At 41.4% G+C, this 19,959-nt stretch overlaps 1 protein-coding gene across 1 annotated transcript in view; it reads right to left on the bottom strand.

The window, feature by feature from the left end:
- The window catches only part of si:dkeyp-14d3.1 (transmembrane protein 132C), a 135,296-nt gene that overhangs the window by 65,975 nt on the left and 49,362 nt on the right, over nt 1-19,959 (bottom strand). The window contains exon 3 of the mRNA XM_039621294.1: nt 1,171-1,317. Coding sequence (XP_039477228.1) covers nt 1,171-1,317 — 147 coding nt within the window. The remainder of the gene's footprint in view (nt 1-1,170; nt 1,318-19,959) is intronic.

The following is a 19,959-nucleotide window of genomic DNA, read 5'->3' as shown; positions in this document are numbered from 1 at the left end:
TGTGGCTGTGCAGATTCACAACGACACATCTATTAAAGAAAATATTTATTAGATGCCACTAATTTTAGACGCGCAGCTATTCAACGGCACGCGCAGCTGTCTTTGTTTTATGTGCTGTAACACTGCAGTTAGCCTACAATCACTCCTTGTAATGATCCACTAATAGTAACATGTCTAAAAAAAAATCACTGGACCAGCAGCTTTAAATTACACATGTTTCACAGGCTGCTCTACACTTAAATAACCCCTGCACAACTTTGATTATAAAGTTGCAGTTGCAATGTCAGGAGTCTTGTTTTCTTAAGGGAGTGGTTTAGAATTTGCTAAGTGGAACGAAAGCTTAAGAGCGAATAAGTAAGCCTTCCCCAGCTTCACATCTGCCTCTAATCCATAAAATTACACCTGTCACTAGAAAGTTAGATTTATTAAAACTACTTCCTGATCCGAGAAGGAAAAACCATTAAAACGCACAAAGGCCTTCAATCAGCACTTAATTAACGCGGCAACCTTTTTTCTACCCCCCCTCCTCTTGTGCTGGCGATCACGTTCCTATCTGCCAGATTAGTTTAAGGATGTGAATGCAGATGGGAAATGACCAAAACAACTTTGAGGCCTGCTAGTGGAGAAAGTAAGTACGCAAATAAAAACGACAGCACGAGGGAACGAGAGAGAGAGACGGAGGAGGGGATGCTGCAATAGTCGATTAACTTTTCTCTCTCCACAGTTGTGTCAACAGACGTGGCCTTTATGTCAAGTCAAGTGTGTCATTTGAGCAAAGAGAACATCGCTTAAATAACCATTCACACGGTGCCTGTGAGTGCGTGTGTGTCTCCTTCCAAATGTGAATGATCAGCAACTTTTTAATTCGACAGTAAAAATCACTCTGGAGATAAGCCCACTGAAGCCATCTAACTGATGCTACCAACTCAAATTGTGCACATCCGAAAAGTGACAACTACCTTTTTAGCGGCTAATGTGAAGTCAGGCTGTTGATTTCAGTAGTTATGAACACATTAAAAAAAAAAAACACACATACTGAAAGCTGTCGTCAGTGAGGAACTTACTTTAACGTCTTGTAATTGAAGGTCATGAAGATGTTTACAAGTCAGTAAGAGGCCGTTCTCCCAAACTCGATATAGTCATTCAAAGAAAAGCACTTTATGGGCTGACCTTTGCTGATCATAGCTGGACTCCTTCCTGCGGCAGTGGAGAGTCACCACTCGGTGGCCTTCGCTCCTCACATCTTGACTGACTATCCACTGAGTGGGGTTGCTGGGGCGAGCGCCGAGGAATGCCACGCCTTCTTTTAACTTCACTCTGTGGAGAAAGCAAAGAAAAACATGCACAGTGATTGCATATGTTGTTGTACATCTACGAGTTACAGGATGAATCTTTTTTTTGGTCATTCTGTTCTGTTCATCACCAGTGTGCCTTCAGCTGGTTGTAAAAATGTGTGTTATTTCATATTTGTGCATCCTTCGTGTGCGCGTTTTTCTACACTCTCACCAGGATTTGATTGAAAATGTATCAAAACGAACAAAGCAAAGCCTCGCCGGGATGTGCCATCTGTGGTAAATGTGCTGTTTGCCATGACATCAAGTGGGATGTGACTGTATCATTATGCTATTCCTCTCCGTTCCTCGCCTCCATCAGTAATAGATTCACTCCCTTGCAGTCTGAAAGAAAATTTATAAAAAGGTTTTTTTGACTGTGGCAAAATTACAGCATCAATGTCCTTGGCTTAGCGGGCTACAAAGAACAAAAAAAAAAGTCCAAAGGAAATAAAAGAACATAAAATAAATCAAAGTCTTTGTTGAACATAACCCAGATTATAAAGCACATCCTCTGAACAGAGACTGATTTAAAGGTAAAAGTGCTGACATAAAATATGTTTAGGCTAATGTTTCAATCAATAACATGGCCCCGGCCCCGTACGATTTTATCGGATAGTGGCAGCAAAGTTCCAAGATTGAAGAGAAGACTAAATTATAACAGAAGGTCCAATCACTTTCCCCATCCAATCCATACCAGGTTGGCAGATGAGACCAAAGATAGGGCTTTGCTTTCATCCTGAATTTGTTACTGCACTTTAAAATGCAATTGCATGTCTCCATGCCAATGAATATAGCGGCCCTCCTAAGTCAAGCCTCTTTCTTTGATGTAATATCGTCTCATGTTGTGAGAGCGGTTATATGTGAGAAGTGAAATGGGTAATATGACAGATGGTATTCTTCAACTCTCTATAGGAACAAAGATAAACACACTTAAGGCAGCTCTGTGAGAGTGCGCATACTCCGTGTGTTTGTGCGCGCGTGTGTGAAATAATATTTCTTTGTGTCGCTGTGTTTCCAAGATAATTTGATGTCTTTCTGCCAGCTGCTTCCCTTTTGAGATGTGCGCATATAGATGAGATCATATAGAACATTTATAGCGTTTTCTACAAAGTCGCATGTTTAGTCTCGATCAGACTATCCAATTTTTGGACGATGCAGTGATAGGTTGCCATCTTTCAGACCGTGCTCAGAGTACAGTGAATCGTGAGATCCGCCGACAAATTGCAGGTTTGTGAATAAAAGGCAGTCGTTGCACAGTCAGCTGCAACAGAGTGAACTCCTAAGTATCTGGCAAACATATATTTTGCCTATTTTGGCTACCTGTGAGGTAAAGGATTCACTTTAAATGCCTTTTGTTCACATATAAATGCTTGCATAGGCTTTTCCTTGAGTATTTGCAGAGAAATTACAGTTTTATACCCCTTGTTGAATACTTAGACCAGCTGATCAGCAGCTGTTAATGGTCCCAGACTGGTTTCTACAGCCAGTCAGCCCCTCGCAGCTGCAGCTCTGAAACACTAAAACACTTCAGGTCAGGTTGTTTGCTTCTCTAATAGCTTTCAAAGCTCACCTTTGCTCTTTAGCCTTTTCACCAGTGTCATTCTGTCAAGAGTATAAGATGTTAGCTTTAGATATTTAGAATTATGTTTTAATCAAGTTCTATATTTTTAATTATTTTCTCTTATTGTTTTGTGATTTCAACTTCTCCATTGTTTTAGTGATTGTTGTGTAGCATTTTAGTGAGCATCCATACATGAGGAGCAGTCTCCTGTGGGTCATCTTAATAGGATGCAACACGTTGACAAAATGCATGTGTTGGTGTCACGCCATTATTCAGCTGATGCTCTGCAGCCTTTATCAAGCAAAGGAAAGACGACTGAAGATTAGTGAATTAATACTACAGGAATACCAATACTCTAAATAGGAGCATAAGGCTACTCTAATGCACTTACATTTAAAGGAAAACTAGTGAAACTTTAATAATCAGCCTGTTTACAGCAGTTGTGTGGCATCCTCTGTGAGAAACTGGCAACACTGACAAGAAAGAAAAGCCTAAGAATCCTTTTTCTTCTGGATATTTTTGCCCCTAATTGATTTGAACATTATTTGTTAAATCTGTAAACTGGCAGAGATCGATTCAGCACTAAAAATCACCAAGGTGCCCCTGAAAAGTGCTGCTCTTCTCAGAAATCCGGTGAGGAATGTAATTCTCACAGTATTTATTTTACTTGCAGGCGTTCAAGCTACAAACTGCACAAAAAATAGATAAATACAAACTGTACTGGCCCTACGGTACCAGCTCTGCTGCTTGTTATATTATCATCAGGCTTTTGTAGAATAATAAAATTCATACTCATGTTTGTGTACCACTGCAGTAAGAGTGAGTAATAGCTCATAACAAAAAGTGGCCATGATACAATATATTTGTCCACAATGTTGGCTACAAGGCTATTATGTATTTCCTTTGAGGGAATACAAAAAGATCCCGGTTGTTGAAATACTCGGAAACAGTGTGAAATCACAGATGGAGGGAAAGTAGCTACATCAAAAAAAAAAAGATTTACCACTGCATGTTGTTATGCAATCACAGAGAACATCCCAAAATAAAAGCTTGATGCCGCTCTTAAAGGATTAATCATACACTAGGTTTTTTTCCCATTAAAACTAGATTCACTGCTTAGACCAGAGAGAAAGACAATGCTGTGGTAAAACTTTCAGGCAGTGGTAACACAACACAAAAAGCTCGTGTACAGTCCTCCACAGGTCCCAGTGGGTGCAGCAGGGTCTTGTATCTGGTTTCTTTACACTTGAGTGATCAGGATGTCTATCAGTGGCTTCTAGTGAGGTCTCACAATGTTTTCAGTCCCAGAGGGGAACCAGTCATTACTCCGCAGACCATATCCGAGCTCACAGAGCAGTTGTTGGAGTGCGGTTGAAGTGTCTTTTATTGACTTAATGATCACTTTGGGCTTGAACCAGTCAGTGTAAGAGTCACCTGCAGGTTAAATAGCTCACATTCAATCTTAGTGACTTCTGGATTTATGCTGAAACCTCAGTCAGGCATTCTCCATGTAAATAATCCTCATCAAAATGCACTTTTTTAAAAAACATAATGCTAACATTACTAATTTAAACTAAAAGAAAGAACAGTACAGGATAGTTTCATTATGGCAGGACAATTATAAACATACCAAACTTATGCTACAGCCAAAGTCAGATGTGGTGTAAAGAATTGGTGCCAGTTCGTTGTTTACTAGGTGTGGGTGTTCTAATCTGCTAATTGTAATGCAGGAAATAAAATCAAAATAGAAATACATGGAAATCAATACTAAAATGCCATGTTAATCCATTCAATACTTGTCAAGTCATCTCAGAAAAGTCCAGAGCGTGATTCTGCAGTGGATATTAGAGGAACAGTCAGGAAATTGCAACATAAGTTGGCATGAAAAGAGTTTAAAAATCCATGCAGCAATATTCCCATCCCTACAGAGCGGTGACATAAACATAGTTGAAAATAAACACTAATATATATATAGGCTGCTGTAAAAATGCATGAGTCATCTTTATGCTTGCGTTATTTTTTATGTGTTTTTTTGCTTGCATTACAAATTTCAAGCTAAACTTAATCACACAGCTGTATGACAGGACTCCAGTAAAGAATGAAGTACAAGTCAGAAAGCAATCCTTCTCAAAGTTTGACAAGCTGACACTCCCCTCAAAAGTGAAGGAGAGAACACTTTATATCAATGCATCTGGGCTCTCCTCAGTCACTAAATATGTCTCCTGTGCAGCCACAGCACTGAACTGTGACTGAATGTTCTGAATATTAAATATTACACAACTACAGGGGGAGGAAAGAGACAACAGCCCACAGTGGGAAGAAAGAGAACAGAGGAAAAGAGCGTTTAGCTGGCAGTTTAAAGTGACGTAAGATGCAACTTCTTCAAAGTGTCAGCGACTCTAAGAGACCCTGACAAGTCTTCATTTATACCACAGTACTGTAAGTCAGAGCCAAAAGGACTGAGTAATGAGAGTAATGGATGCAGGCTGTGATTTGTAGTTTTCAAATCACAGCCTTCTATTTATGCTGTAAAAAGGAAATAAGTAACATAGCTATAAGTAAGGTATTTACATTTTTTCATCAAGCTAGTGATGAAAAAATGATTGTAATTTACTATTTTTTTACCACTTTTGAAATGGGCAGTAAAGCCGAAAAGTCCTAAAACACATATTTAAACCAGAAAAAGCCAAAAATACAGCTGAGAGTCAAGCAGCCACACATTAGGTAGTCTGTTGACTGTAGGCACTGATTTAAATGGCAGATGAGTGAGTGCAAATTCAAAAAGGAAGAAAAAAAAAAATCAAATCAGCTAAGAGGCGCTTTTCAACCCAAGCCTCATCCCGAAGGCTTTGCTGATTGGCACTGTCAGGAAATATGAGAATATATGACAAGTTTGAGGCTAGATTTGATCAAGCAGAGGGACATACTGACCTTATGTTGTTAGCTATATCTGTCAAATCCACACACAGCATAAAAGATGGATGTAGCTAGCGTGACACCACCCACTGGTTTCTGAAGTCATGTTTTAAAGACTTATGAATGAGCGTTTCCACCGTGACCATTTTGGCTGCAAGATATCCACACACAGATTGGCTAACAACGCATGTCGTGGCACAAATAGCCCTCCACTTTGAAACACACAGCCAAGGTTTCAAAAATACTTTTTATTTTTTGTTCAATATGAGCTAAAAATTTTCTTTTTTTTTAACCACAGCTATCGCCATCTGATGGCCTTCACACAGAACGCAGGTTTAAGGTACTTCCACATTGGCTTACTATTTATGACTTGAAAACAACACACCTATGTTTAATACTGTCTGTGGTGCAATCATTCACCTGACTATGGAAGACTGGCAGAGGGAGTAAAACATGAGCGCTTTGAAAATGCTGTCTGTCTCTCAGTTACTTCGATAACTATATGATCGGTCAAAGAAAGCACTGCGACGGTGTGAATTTAAGTCCTTTTGAGATTTTAGAAACCAATCCTTTTATGAGAGAACAGAGAACTATTCAAACTATTTGTGCTTGCAGTGAAAAGTGTAAAATGACAATTCAGACATTTTTAACCTTTCCTGTAAGCAACAGAATAAATGCTCGACTATATATTTTTTTACCAAACAATGTTTGATGTAACCTCTTTGTAAACATTATAAAGGATTAAAGTTTACATTTAACCTGTAATCTAATTAGTTAACGCTGTGAGTTGTGACTCATTCCTTTCCGACACACATACAATCATCACTCTTTCTCAGATAAAGCGAAGGAGCTGCAGGTACTGTAAATTCTAGCCTCTTATTTCTGCCTAGAATCCGTTGCTCTCTCTGCCAGCCATTTTCCCTCAGACCTGATTATATGCTCAGACTCCTCAGGGGCTCCTTTAATAAATAGTGATGAGCTAAGTAGGAGAGCTACTTCTCAGCAGGGCAGTGAGAGAAATAAACATTTCCGGGGGAAATCCAATAAGGTTGAGACTGACGATAGTCCCTATGCAGCGTTCTGTGTCCCACAACTGAGGCTGCACTCCTCTTACCTCCGTGGCCTGTTTCCATCAGTCTCTGCTGGGCTGCTCTTGGCTCACTTGCATCACAGGGCTTGGTGACCTATTCTGACCATTTCACTCCACTGACTCCTCTGAGAACCATATGCATCCGCAATCAGCAGCTCCCCAAGGAAGCTTTCCCTGTTTTATTGTGCCATCCCGCCTACATAAACAGTGTGGAGGGAATGCAAGAGCTCAGTGGGAAATATAGAAAAGAGGGAAGCTGCAGTGTGAGGGAATGGCAGAGAGACAGCAGGAGGACAGTACTTTGTAATGGTTGAACAGTAAAAAGCGTTGCCTCATCTATGAGTTTGCTACTTCGTAGAACATAACTGCTGCAAGAGCAGAGATCGGAACGAACACACACGCATATACGACATGCCAAGGAATTGAAAAACCAAAACTAAAACAATGATAATAATAATGCAAAAAAAAAAAAGAAAAATCAGGCCAAACACCCACACGTAAATCCCAAAGCGACATATCGAAACACACGGATTCTGTTTCACAAAGACACAGTAAGGCTTTAAAACTTTTGCTGATTCTTAGCAAAAACAAAAAAAATGGTTTTTATTTTTATGCTTTTTGCTGATTTTTTGTTTGCGTATGTGACACAGAGTTCATGTAGGGGTCATGTAGTGTAAATGCTTATATAGTGGAATTAACATCAGAACCTCTCCCTCTGTTAGTTTGCTTTGCTTATTGATGTTAGCTACCATCCTTTTATGTCATAATAGCTAGCTTGGCATCCAATGAACGGATTGCTCAAGACTACCAAGACACCTAGAGGCCTTTTGTTTAGCCATCAGGTCAGAGTTTTTACTTATTCTGCAAAATATCTTAGCAGCTATCAGATAGACTGCCATGCAGAATCATGTTTGCTATGCAATGTGCCCAAGTTGCTCTGAGGAAAGCCCCTGTCCTGTGTTTGTTGAGAACTTTATTGTTAGCATGGAGAAGAGGACACAGGCTATATTTGTCTAGCTCAGCAAGCACAGCAAACCAAGTCCAAGTATCAATTTAACTAAATGTTATTTATATAACTCCAAATCACAACAGCAGATGCCTTAATGTGCTTTATATCATAAGGTAAAGACTCTAAAGAGAAATACAGAGAAAATCCCAAAAATCAAATGACCCCCTTTGAGCAAACACCTGGCAACAGTGGGAAGAAAAACTCCCTTTTTAAATAACAAACCTCCATCACAACCAGGCTCATTGTTGTCTTATCCAGGTAACTTCAGGGTTACCTCTGGGTTGTCTGTACTACCACTGTGGTTCACATCTTACCTGGGTATATCGCTATGGTAACTTCCAGGTTAGAGATCAGCAGGTGCCTTCTGACTGTTAAACATCACCGAGGCTGCAGCTGAGAGTTTAAAAACAAAAACTGTCGTTTAAATGTTAAATTAATGAATTACTTGATTACAGTACAGCAGATTCTCCCGTTGCTTAATGATAGAGTTGTGATATTTTGATACTGTTAACTTACACAGTCTGCTTGTTCCCAATCTCACTGACCAAAGCTGTTAAAGCTGCACACTTGGGTGCTGTTCTAGTCTACAGTACTGTTCCTCTCACACACACACACATCCCCCTGCTTTGTCTGCAGCAGCAGTGTTTCTTTAAGTACGTATTACATATTTAACCTTTCAGGGTCTGGGGGCTCTTTCACTTTCTATTGTCTCAGATGGAGAGGCAGACTGGTCTGTGGCTACAATTCTCCGCAATCCACCATGGTTTAGCGCTTATTTCTAAGAAATTTGTCCAATGACCTTGGGCCCCTGTTTGTCTCCAAGTTCCTCATCTGGAGTTCACTCTGTAGGCTATCTATGTTTCTGTGGAGAGTCAAGCGCTCATGGCCATTCACCAGCCTTCGCTATTCATGTAGCAAACCATTCTCTGGGGATCTACAGATTTGCCTGTACCTCACCTGTCTGCCTACTCTCCACCAAATAACCTTAATTACTGGCTTTAATCATTTGCCCACTGTAATTAAACATTTTTAGTAGGGGTCTGAGTCTGCTGCTTGGGTCCAAAAACTGGCAACATTATGACAAAACTTGCTAAGGAGCTTGGAAAGAACAGCATCTGGTTTTCTTTAAGTTTCTTGGAGGTTTTTCACGTCTCATCCGAGAAGCTTCTTCACTTTTAAGAGCGACTGGTGAAGAGTCCCAGATTTTTAAGCCCTATTAGGAGTGTCCCTAAGAGCGTCATGGACCTCCTATTGATCCTCTGCCTAATCACACGAGCCAAGGTGTGAAAACAGGTGAGGGTCACAATTAGCCAAGGTTTCAGGTGAACTCATTGTTAGACCTTGCCCCACCCTATCATGTAGTTTAATGTTCCTGTATAAAATCAGTCACTCTGTTACCAGTATACTTACCAGTAATTGTGATGGAATTTCATGGAAACACGCTGCATCCAAATCCTGGATAAACTTAGGAAGTTCATAACCAGCTTTGTGTGACTGCATATCCTGACTGTCAGTGTTAGGATCAGAGAAGCAAGGCAACAGAAAGATATTCTGGGTGTGCTGAACTTGCTTTATATTGCAGGGCTCTGGTTAGCATCTTTATGATAATACTGTGATTTTTAGCATTTTAGCACGCTAATGTTAGCTTCTTAGCTAGCTCCTTCAAAGAGTTGGGTATATTTAACAGAAAAATTGAATTTTGTCTTCATTTTTTAAAACAATTTGTACAATCATCTTTAAGTAGAAATGTTTTCAGATTTTTAGATGAGTTCTCCCAGATCTTTGAAAAGGGGGCGTCGGTCAGGGGTATTCAGGAGGATGGACTGGTTCTTTTAAAGTCAAAGCGCCGCTGTGCAACATCACAGAGTTTTGTTGTATAGACTTTGAGTCTTGTTTCTTTTAATTCACTCTTCAAGGAAAGAAACACTGTTTGGGTAAGTACAAAAACAGTGACAAAGATAAAGGGTAAAAGAAGCAGCAGAGCGACTGAGTCAATACATCAGAAGCCACAGAGCATGACTGCACTATCCCGTGGCGCTGCTCCTGGCTTCTCAACAGCAAAGAAAAAAGATCTTCTGATAGCGTGGATTACAAATAATCCTAACACGCGTTATTGAAAATGTCCTGTGATGTACGCAGACTCAGAGATTGACAGTGATAAAACCAAAATGTTCATAACTAATTTAATGACACAGACCTTAACTCTCACTGTCAACCTTTTTTTAAGTCAATAAAAATATAATAAGAACAATTACTTTGCTCTTCTTGAGAGCACCATAATGTCAGCACAAAAGGATTCCCCATCAATAATCAATCAATCAATCAATCTTTATTTATAAAGCACTTTTCATACAAAAAAAAAAAAAATGTAGCGCAAAGTGCTTTACATGGTTAAAAGCAGCTCCTCCCCCCCCACTCACTCCCCCCACTCTCATTAACATAAACGATCATGAATACACACATTCCTCCCCCCCCACACACATAGCCAGGTGAGGAAACACTATCACAGGGAGCCGTCTGCACCAGGAGCCGGTCACAGACCGCAGCCTCCAGGCTGGGCACACAGCAGGAGGGAGGCAAAGAAGCCCCCCAGCCAGGCTGAGAAGACCCACAGAGCCCCAGCAGCCACGGTCGATCACAGCCCCGGTGCAGAGAGCCCCCTCCGAGGAACATACACACACACACACACATTAGTTACACCTGGATTGGCTTCAGAACTCCGAAGTTCTTCATGGTATTGTTAAAACAATGCGCTGTGCTCATTCATTTGGGTCCATATTGACACGATAGCATCACAGTTGCTGCAGATTTGATAGCACCACATCCATGATGCACTGTATCCCAAAATGTGCACTACTGGGTTGAGATCTGGCGACTGTGGAGGCCTTTTGACCGCAACCCAATGTCATGTTCAAGAAACCAGTTTGCTTGAAGCAGCCCTCAGAAGATGGGAAAACTGTGGTTATAAGCACTTAAAGTACTTTATACAACATGTCTCAGTCATCCATTCACACACACATTCATACAAGCACTTTTCTCTGTCTGCTATCTAGCTAACATAAAGCGATGGACATGACCAACCACAGTACCCATGTAGACTGTGGTGGTTAAACAATGCTCAACCGGTACTAAAGTCTTCAAAGTGGGCCAAGAAAATAACCCCCACACCATTACCTGGAGTGTTGATACAAGGCTGGATGGATCTGTGCTTTCATTGTAGCCTCAGTTACACATGGTGTGGTCTTCTGCTGCTGTTGCCCATGATGCTCTTCTGCACACCTTTGTTGTAATGAGTAGTCACATCAACAAGACCTTTTGGTCCAAAGATCTGCCGTTCACTGGATTATTTTCCCTTTTTCAAACCATTCTCTGTAAACTCTAGAGATGGTTGTGCAGAAAATCCCAGTAAATCACTGGTTTTTGAAATACTGAGATCAGCCCATCTAGTACCAAAACTTAAATCACCCTTTTTCTGATGCTTAGTTTGATGCTCCAGCGGGTTGTCGTGAACATGTCTCCGTGCAGAAATGCACTGACTTGCTGCCATGTGATTGGCTGAAACAATCACAGTTGAATGGGCATACATAATAAAGTGGCCAATGAACGTACAAGAAATATTTGAGCTTTTATTTGATTTACAAAAGGACTGTAAACAAAAGGCTGAAAAAAAACCTCTAAAAAGTCTAAAACAATCAAATACATTAGACTATTATGTTTCTTTGGCTCATGTGTCAATGGGGGAGCCACTAAATGCCTGCAACCTGCTCTACATACAGTAGTATTCGCCCAACAGGAGACACATTTGATTGGTTTTTCATTTCAGAATCACACAGCAGAGATTACAGAAGTGCCCATTGTTATGCTGAGAGCCCATAAAGGAGAGGGGAAAAGCATTTTGTATGGAGATCTGTTTGCCAATTACTCTATCTTTTGTGTAGACACGGTGTGTGCAAAGAGAGGGGAGCATCTAAAATCCCATATGAAGAATTCATATGATGGCCATCATGGAGTGTGGTTTTGTGGTGTTCTCACAGAATGAGTCCACCTAATTGGATTTTCATGACATCCAAGTGCACAGCAAGAGAAAAAAAAACACATGCAGGGGGGGAAAAAGCAGAACGGAGCAATAGATTCAAAAATACTTGGATGTGTTTACTCAGATACTTTAGGACTTATATTTGCACACATTTTCCTCCGGTTTCATTGGATACAAGGTTTTCTATAAAGCCAGAATAAATTGGAACTAATCTCATTCAATAATATCGCTTGACTCAGCCTGAAAGCTTGTGAAACAGCTCTGTGAATTGGAGTATCATCCCCTTGTTGAAAAATATTAAGGTAGAGGGGTTGATGTTTTTGCGAGCCGGTAGTTGGCACAACAAAGGCTGCTGGAAAGTGTGTATTTCCACTCTCTCCTGCATGGGGCCAAGCAGGCAGCCACGGGCTAATCTGCAGATGAACGCGTGTAGACAAACATGATGCCTTTCATTTTGAGCAAAAAAGCAAGATTGGCACTGAAAACGTGCGTGCACACGAGCACACGTGTACTCATGCGTGTATGGCTTGAACGTGTGCACACTCACAGGCCGGGCCTGTGACAAAGAGATAATCACAGTGGTACCCTTGGCAAGAGACCGAACTGCACACTTTTTACCTTTTTAGCTCATTTTCATTTTATTTCCAGTTTTAAAAAATTGGGGAAATAAAAAGAACAATGCCCACACACGACTAGTAAATGGGAAGCAGTACTGATGGTTATGGGCTCTGTTGCTCACATATTGATGTCTCACCTCTGGCTTCATGCAGCAGATGGGAGAGAGCCAAACGGTCCAAAGGATGAGTAATGCCTGATTTATGCTTCAGAAGGAAACCTGCGCCGTAACTTATGATGTAACCCGAAACCCCTTTTAACCCTAAGCCGTAACCTTTCACATAACTGAGAAATGTAATTACACGTCACGTCATAGGAGCCCGCAACTATTGTGATTGGCCAGTTGATTCCTCCTGCGTGTTTCGAACCAATTTTTCACCTCAGTTTTTGAATTCATCGCTGAGAGAGTAACGGTCATCATCTCAGCATAAAGAATACCAATTATAACCTAAATGAAAATGTCAGCAGATATCTTGAGGGAGATTGTTGTAACTAACAAAATGGACATAAGGGAATGTACGAAGAAGTGGAAAAACTTGAGAGGACAAGACTCAGCTGTACATCTGCATCTATAGGATCAAGGTCACTCTTTCGAGGATGCCAGTGTTCACTTGTCAGACAGAGAAGACTGATGGTTTGAAAGAGGAGTGAAAAAAGCCATGTATGTCGCTGTGAACGACCATCCTTGGACTGTAGGTGGCAGCTTATGGCACCAGCTGTCTTCCACCTACAGTCCAGTTTTGAGATCCCTTCCCAGACGCCTTAACACCCACTCGCATCTTGCGTCAGTTGAATCTCAATAAGTCAAGATAGGGCTAATAAGTCACATGATCGGGTGAGGCAAGGTCTCACAGTAGTTTCACCCAAAACCTCTGCTGATAATGGCAAACACCCTCTTTCACAGCTTGGCTCTGACGAGACACATGATCAATAGTGGGGCAACGACTCTCTTAAGGGACAACTCCCACTAGGGCTTAAATACCTGGGACTCTCCACCATTTGGCCTTAGAATTGAAAAAGCTTCTCGGAGGAGAGGTGAAACATCTTCAAGAAACTTAAAGAAGTTCAGTCGCTTTTCTTTCCAAGCTTCTTAGATTACCATGGCCCTGGATGACTGAGAACCTACACAGACATGAGGGACAAATATGTCAGCCTCTGACAAAACATGAATACAACAAAGTACATGACAAATCAGTACATGACCACACGGTAATAAAACGTAACCACACACAAGCATAAATGTGGACAATAACATCGGCTACTTATTTATAATACTTATTTATACAAGTATATAAAGACAGAAGTCTAAATCAGACATAAGGGTAAGGATCCTAACTTTGGTTTACGTAAGTAGATTTTAGATCTTTCAGATCAGGTTCATGTTCAGCTTACTTTCACTTGCTGGGGCCACGTCCTCATTTTAGGTTTGACAGTGTTTTAGTAGATAAAGGTGAATGGCTTAAACATGAAATGAGCTACGGTTTGGGGAAGGCCTCAAAGGGGACTGGCAGCGGCTCCTGGGCCTGGCAGATCCCCATGTCCTAAACAGAAGTGAAGCAGCAAAAGAACTGAAAAGGGGAGGGAGGGTGGGGCACATAAACAAGAATGAACAGCTTGTAGAACTGGGGGATCATATATAGAAAAGAACTGGAAGGAGCGTGTTTGGAGGTGAGGTCGTGAAATTCAGATACTTTATTTCCAATTATTTGTACCTGTAGATACAGCAGTCACGCCTTCTACAGTCGTGATCCTGACATTTACACTCTGAATACAGACACAACAGATGACAAATAAGCAAAGTACAAACTAAAGAAGAACAAGTAATAATTTTGAGCGTCATAAAACCCACAATGTAACAAAGCTATAATTTGTTCATCTGAGTGATGGCCGCTGGAGTTGTTTTTAAATCTTGTTGTTCTGCACTTTGGGACCAGAATGTAGGAAGAAACTGAAACTCACTATGCAAAGTGTGTGAGTCGTCAAGAAAATTACTTCTGTCTTTTTGGACAATAGCCCTAAACAAGCTGCAACTGTAGGTGCACATTTATGTCAGTGCTAAATACAAGAAAACATGGCAGACTTCCAAAGGTACCTTAGAAAAGCTCACAGTTTATCACTCAGACTTGTTACTTGGCTCCAGCGTTGTACCGACTGCTAAAAACTAATTTCAAAATAGATATGCATACTTTATTTCCAAGTATGTGTGCACACCTAAGTGCATGATAAGTAAAGTCAAGCAGCTCTTATGAACTCCAGCTGCTGAAGTCTGGCTGAGAAAATTAAGATTGTGATTAAGAACAGAAATTAGTATCATATCCTGGCACTGCATTTTTGTGTGTGTGTGTGCGCGTGTGTCCTATTTTAGTGTAGCAACCATTTATTTCGCAAGTGCTACTAAATTTTTCATCCTGCAAATGATCAAGTGCTGAACAAGGCAAAGTATATCTAAAGCCAAAGAGCGACAAAATTAACTGAATTGGTCCAAAAAATTGTTTTGTCTTCACAACTGGACGAGCACACTGAGAAACGCAGAATTTCGTTTAAAAACACAAACAAAAAACACAGGTACACCAATGTGGTAAAACTGCAAATGTCCTCCAAAAGGGTTACTGGCAGTTGATCTGATATTGCCATGCTGGAGTTATTTCAACAACACCAGAATTGATGTCGCTCCAGGACCAACACTGCAGCTGACAATTATGTAGCTGTGATGTGACAGCTTTGTGACTTGAGGGAAAATACAAAGAGTAGCGGGAGACGTTTGCTGGCCTTTGGCAGCCGTTCTGGGAGAAAATCGGGGAGGGTAGTTACAGGGTAGAGTAACAAAATCCTCACAGGGGTAATGTGGGAGTCATTGATGTCCATTTGCATAGCTCTTTGGCTTTGCAGAGGGAGGGATTGCGGGAATACAGCTAATGTACAGTGTATGGAAACACACTCGTGTGCTGTCCTCTAAAAAAGCCAACCGTGCATGTGTGAACGACCAGGCAAAGAATATTAACTGGAAGAAAGGGAATGAGAGCAGAATTCACCTGAATGGGGTCACAAAGCTATGACATCACTAAAATGTAATTGATCAGTTGCATGATGACCCTGGAGCAGCGCCACTTATTATGCAGCAGGAACACCATCGAGGCAGTGACACCAGATTGTGCGGCACTTCAAATTAAACCTGTACGCAGTGACACAGTGATTTGATGACTGGCATGGTGGTACAGAGCTCTGTCAGCGTGAAGAAGACAGGAGAGGTGCAGGGGCACTCGGTCCTTCAGGGCTAATGCTTAGTATTCAGCATAGAGTCAGCTCCTTAACCTTCCCCTAGAGCCCGGGGTTATTTACACCAACCCGTGGCTTCCTGCCCGCTTTCTCATATTCCCTGATTCCCCACCCTGTCGCCAGGTCTCCCCTTCCCAAGGGGTACGGGAGTTGGTAAAAGATAAGCTTTGTGTTGCGGCAGAGGCAACTGACACCGCTTCAACAACATGAGGATTTAGCCTGCAAGCAGAAAGCTAATGCCCCGCGCGTGCAGGGAATCTCTGATACGAACCTGCACCCATCTGCTCATGTAGAGCTAAACACGCATGCAAGTGCACATGTTTGCACTCACACACTTGTAGGCTAATGCTTGTGCAGACACATTCAGCGAGTGAATAAGCATAACAGAGGCACCCAGGAGTTTTCACAGAGGAGCAGACAGGCACACACACAATGAGGTAATGAACAGCCTGCCGCAGTAAACGGCCCCCGGCATGGCTTACTCTAATGCTTGCAAAATTGCTTTTAATTGGTGAAAGAGAATAAATCAATGCAAACTATGTTTGGAGAACAAGCAAAGAGGAAGAGAAGAGGAAAGAGAGCAAAAAAAACCACAGAGAGGAACAAAGGCTGGAGTGTGCAGATTATCAGACAAGGTTGCTCTAGAAATGAAAAATTTCCATTTCCTTTCCTGCTTCCTCTGTAGCCTCTATCGCCTATAAAGTGGTGTTACAGGTGCATTACAACCTTTTATAGGGGCAATAAACTGAAGATGTGAGCAGATGCAGGACCACACAGTGAGTCAGTAAGCTTGATAAGTAGTGGAGAATCCTTAGAGAGAGACAACAGACTTTGTGATTCACCTGCCTCACCCATAGTTGCTTTGATGAAAATTAGCTGTCAGCCTATGACACTCATCTGATCGACACAACTTCATCTACAGCTCACTGACCTTTACAGAGAGAGCAGGGGAAGGACGGCCGCCCACCTCACACAGAGATCAACACAGTGAGAGACAAAACAATAACAACCTCAGACGCTCAATGAGATGACACCGAAAAAAAAAAGTTTGACTCATCACGGAAAGACGTGACTGAAGCTAGAGCCGAGGTGTACAAAAGGTTGGAGTGCTGTGCATGCGGTAAGTATTTATCTTTGTGTCTGTGTAAGGCTGTGCTCCGGGGATAAAACGCAGTGGTGAAAAACATCAAATGACTTGAGGGAGATAAAAGCCCAAACTGCAGGTGAGAGGGACACCGCATTACAGAAGACAAATCAAATGAATCAAATCAAACCTGAGGAATAGATTACAATCTCAGTTATGTCGCCCTCTCATTACCGAATGCTCACAAAATGAAAATTGCACTTCTTCTCTTCAGTTACTCCAAAGGAGTTGATATGCTTTAAAATATTCAATTTTCGGGCTCACCAGGTAAAATCCATTAAAGCCAGCCAGTAATGTCAATTGAATTAGGGGTGCTTCGTATAAAGCATGGATTCCCTGTTCTTTCAGCTGAGCAGCTCTGCCGGCGCCTTGTTTGTTACCACCACGCAAATGGGATTAGAAGGAGACACTGGCCGCTAATGTAACGACAGAACTTTTCAAATCATGCAAAACGACAGAGCCACTAACAGCATACTACACCACGGAGAGAAGGCATTGCAGTCTATTAAAGACTCAATTCATACTGCACAGTTGGCACCTAAGCTGCTGTATCGCTGTCATCCAACTGCTACTAGTCCATGCAGTGTAAGCTGACTACTCTTGCCACCAGGAAGTTACCTGTGTGAGCAAAACACTTTAGACACGACATCACATTTTGCTGTCAGATCTCTATATCATATGGATTTTTTTATTTAATTTAAAATTTTTTAAATTTTTCCTTCATTATTTATTTTCTATTATATATTCATATGCTTAATTTGATTAATGTCGCATGAGAAAAATGTCTAGGAAGGTTAATAAGAATGCTATATTTTTTTCTTTCTTTGCCAAATGGGTATCTAGACCTTCATGACATGCAAACTGAAATAGGGCTTTTTTGTTATAATTTTAATGATTATGGCTTTTAGCTCAAGAAGATCAAAAATCCAATATCTTAATTTATTAGACTATTTCATTTCATATTTGAGTTATAACTATAATTCAGACAGTATAAATGCTGTTTATGTCTCAGTCTAGAACAGTACAGGCAACCACAATCACGGGGAGCACTGCTGACTTGACAGTTGTCCAGGTGACGATCAGCCATTCACGAGGATCCATTGTTGATATATAAGCCACAGAAGGTCAGGGCTGCAAAGGCCGGCTGTTCGCCGAGTGCTCTATTGAAGCATATTAATAGAAAGTTGGCTGGAAGGGAAAAGTGTGATAGGAAAAGGGAGAGAGCTTCAAAGGAAAGGACCGAGGCTGGTGTCAGTGCATCAAGAATCACCGCTCACAGACGTCTTCGGGAAAAGGGCTGCAGCTGCCACATTCCTAATATCAACCACTCCTGAGCCAGAGACAATGTCAGACGTGTCTTACCTGGGCTCAGGAAAGAGAAAAAAAGAACTGGACTGTTACGCAGCGGTTCAAGTCCATACTTTTCATATGAAAGTAAATTTTTTACTGCACTGGGAAATCAAAGTCCTAGAGCAGACAAGTACATAATCCAAGGTGTTTGAAGTCCAGTGTGAGGCTGCCTCAGTCTATGAGGATTTGGGTTGCCCTGTCATCTGCTGGTTGTGGTGGTGGTGGTTGGTTCAGTGTGTTTTATCATGTCCAAAGTCAACACAGCTGTACACTAGGAGGTTTTAATGCCCTTCATCAGTTTCTAACAGGACTTAGCACCTGCCCACAGCGCCAAAACCAACTGGTTTGCTGACCATGTTATTGCACTACTTGATTGGACAGCCAGCTCGCCTGATTTCACCCGAAAGGAGGATCCATGGGGACTGTCAAGAAGAAGATGAGAAACACCTGACCCAACAACACAGATGAGCTGAAGGCCACTATGAGCGCAACCTGGGCTTCAGCAGCACCTCGGGTGTGCCACGACCTAATTGCAGCCACATCACTGTGATGGCGTAGGTAGTTCATGGTAAAGGAGCTCCAACCAAGTAATGAGTGTAGAAATGAACACACGTTTCTGTACTGTAAATCCCTTTATTAAAAACATGAATCTAAGGAAATATGGGTTCTGATTTTCATAAGCTATAAGCCATAATCATCAAAACTGAAAAAGGCTTAAAACATAAAGAAAGACGCTACTAAATATCCTCACCTCAAAAGTAATAAAAAAAACAGCTTTGATGCCCCAATAGCCCTTATATCATACATCGGGTTAAACTGAATTTTTCTTTCCTTTCTATGAATTTAAGTAGCTACCTGCTGCAGCTGTAGTAAAGTCACCGGCCATAAAGCGAAAACAGCGACGAGGCAATAAAATCACTCAGGAAAACGTCCCAAGTTTGGTGAAATTCTCTTTTACTTAAGAGTGACACTACAGTGCCACATCATATGTAGTTGATATAACTCACTTTAACTCATTTTTATCCTTATTTGCCCCATTTATTAATTATTCCTGAAGCTTGTAATGACATATTGTGGTTTCATCAGGGGACACTTGATCAGTTGTCATGGAGATGAATATAGCTTAATGCTGAAATATTACCCACTTGGCCCCCGGGTTATCAAAGTAATCATAATCACTTCGGCCACTTGAGCTGTATTTGAAGATGTGAAGGAGCAATAGTGTGTTCACTTTTGGCTTCAGAAGGAACCCCAGCACTCTGTCCTTTCTAGTTTTCACTGTTGTCTTCATCCTCGTTGTAGCTTAGACTTTTCTACACATGATGACGACCAAAAATAAAAATGCCATGGTGACATATACACACTAATACAGTCACAATGTGTCCCACTTAGTCGCCTAGCGATAACCATTCAGTTTTCCGACTTTATTGTAGCGCATGTGATTCTGACTGTGCAGGCACGTTGGGTCAACACCAGGACCACAAAGCTTTCCAAATGGGACATCCAAAACGTCCTCTCAGTTTGCAATTTTGGGCTATTTTCCCAAATCACAAACAGCTATTCTAGATGACCTTTCCTAATAAGTGGTGATGGAACACCTCGCTCCACCCCCTCCACCGCTGCTGCCT

Source organism: Oreochromis aureus, linkage group 12 (genome assembly GCF_013358895.1).
Source record: "Oreochromis aureus strain Israel breed Guangdong linkage group 12, ZZ_aureus, whole genome shotgun sequence".
NCBI classification, from domain to species: domain Eukaryota; kingdom Metazoa; phylum Chordata; class Actinopteri; order Cichliformes; family Cichlidae; genus Oreochromis; species Oreochromis aureus.
This window is presented reverse-complemented; position numbering and strand designations above follow the sequence as displayed.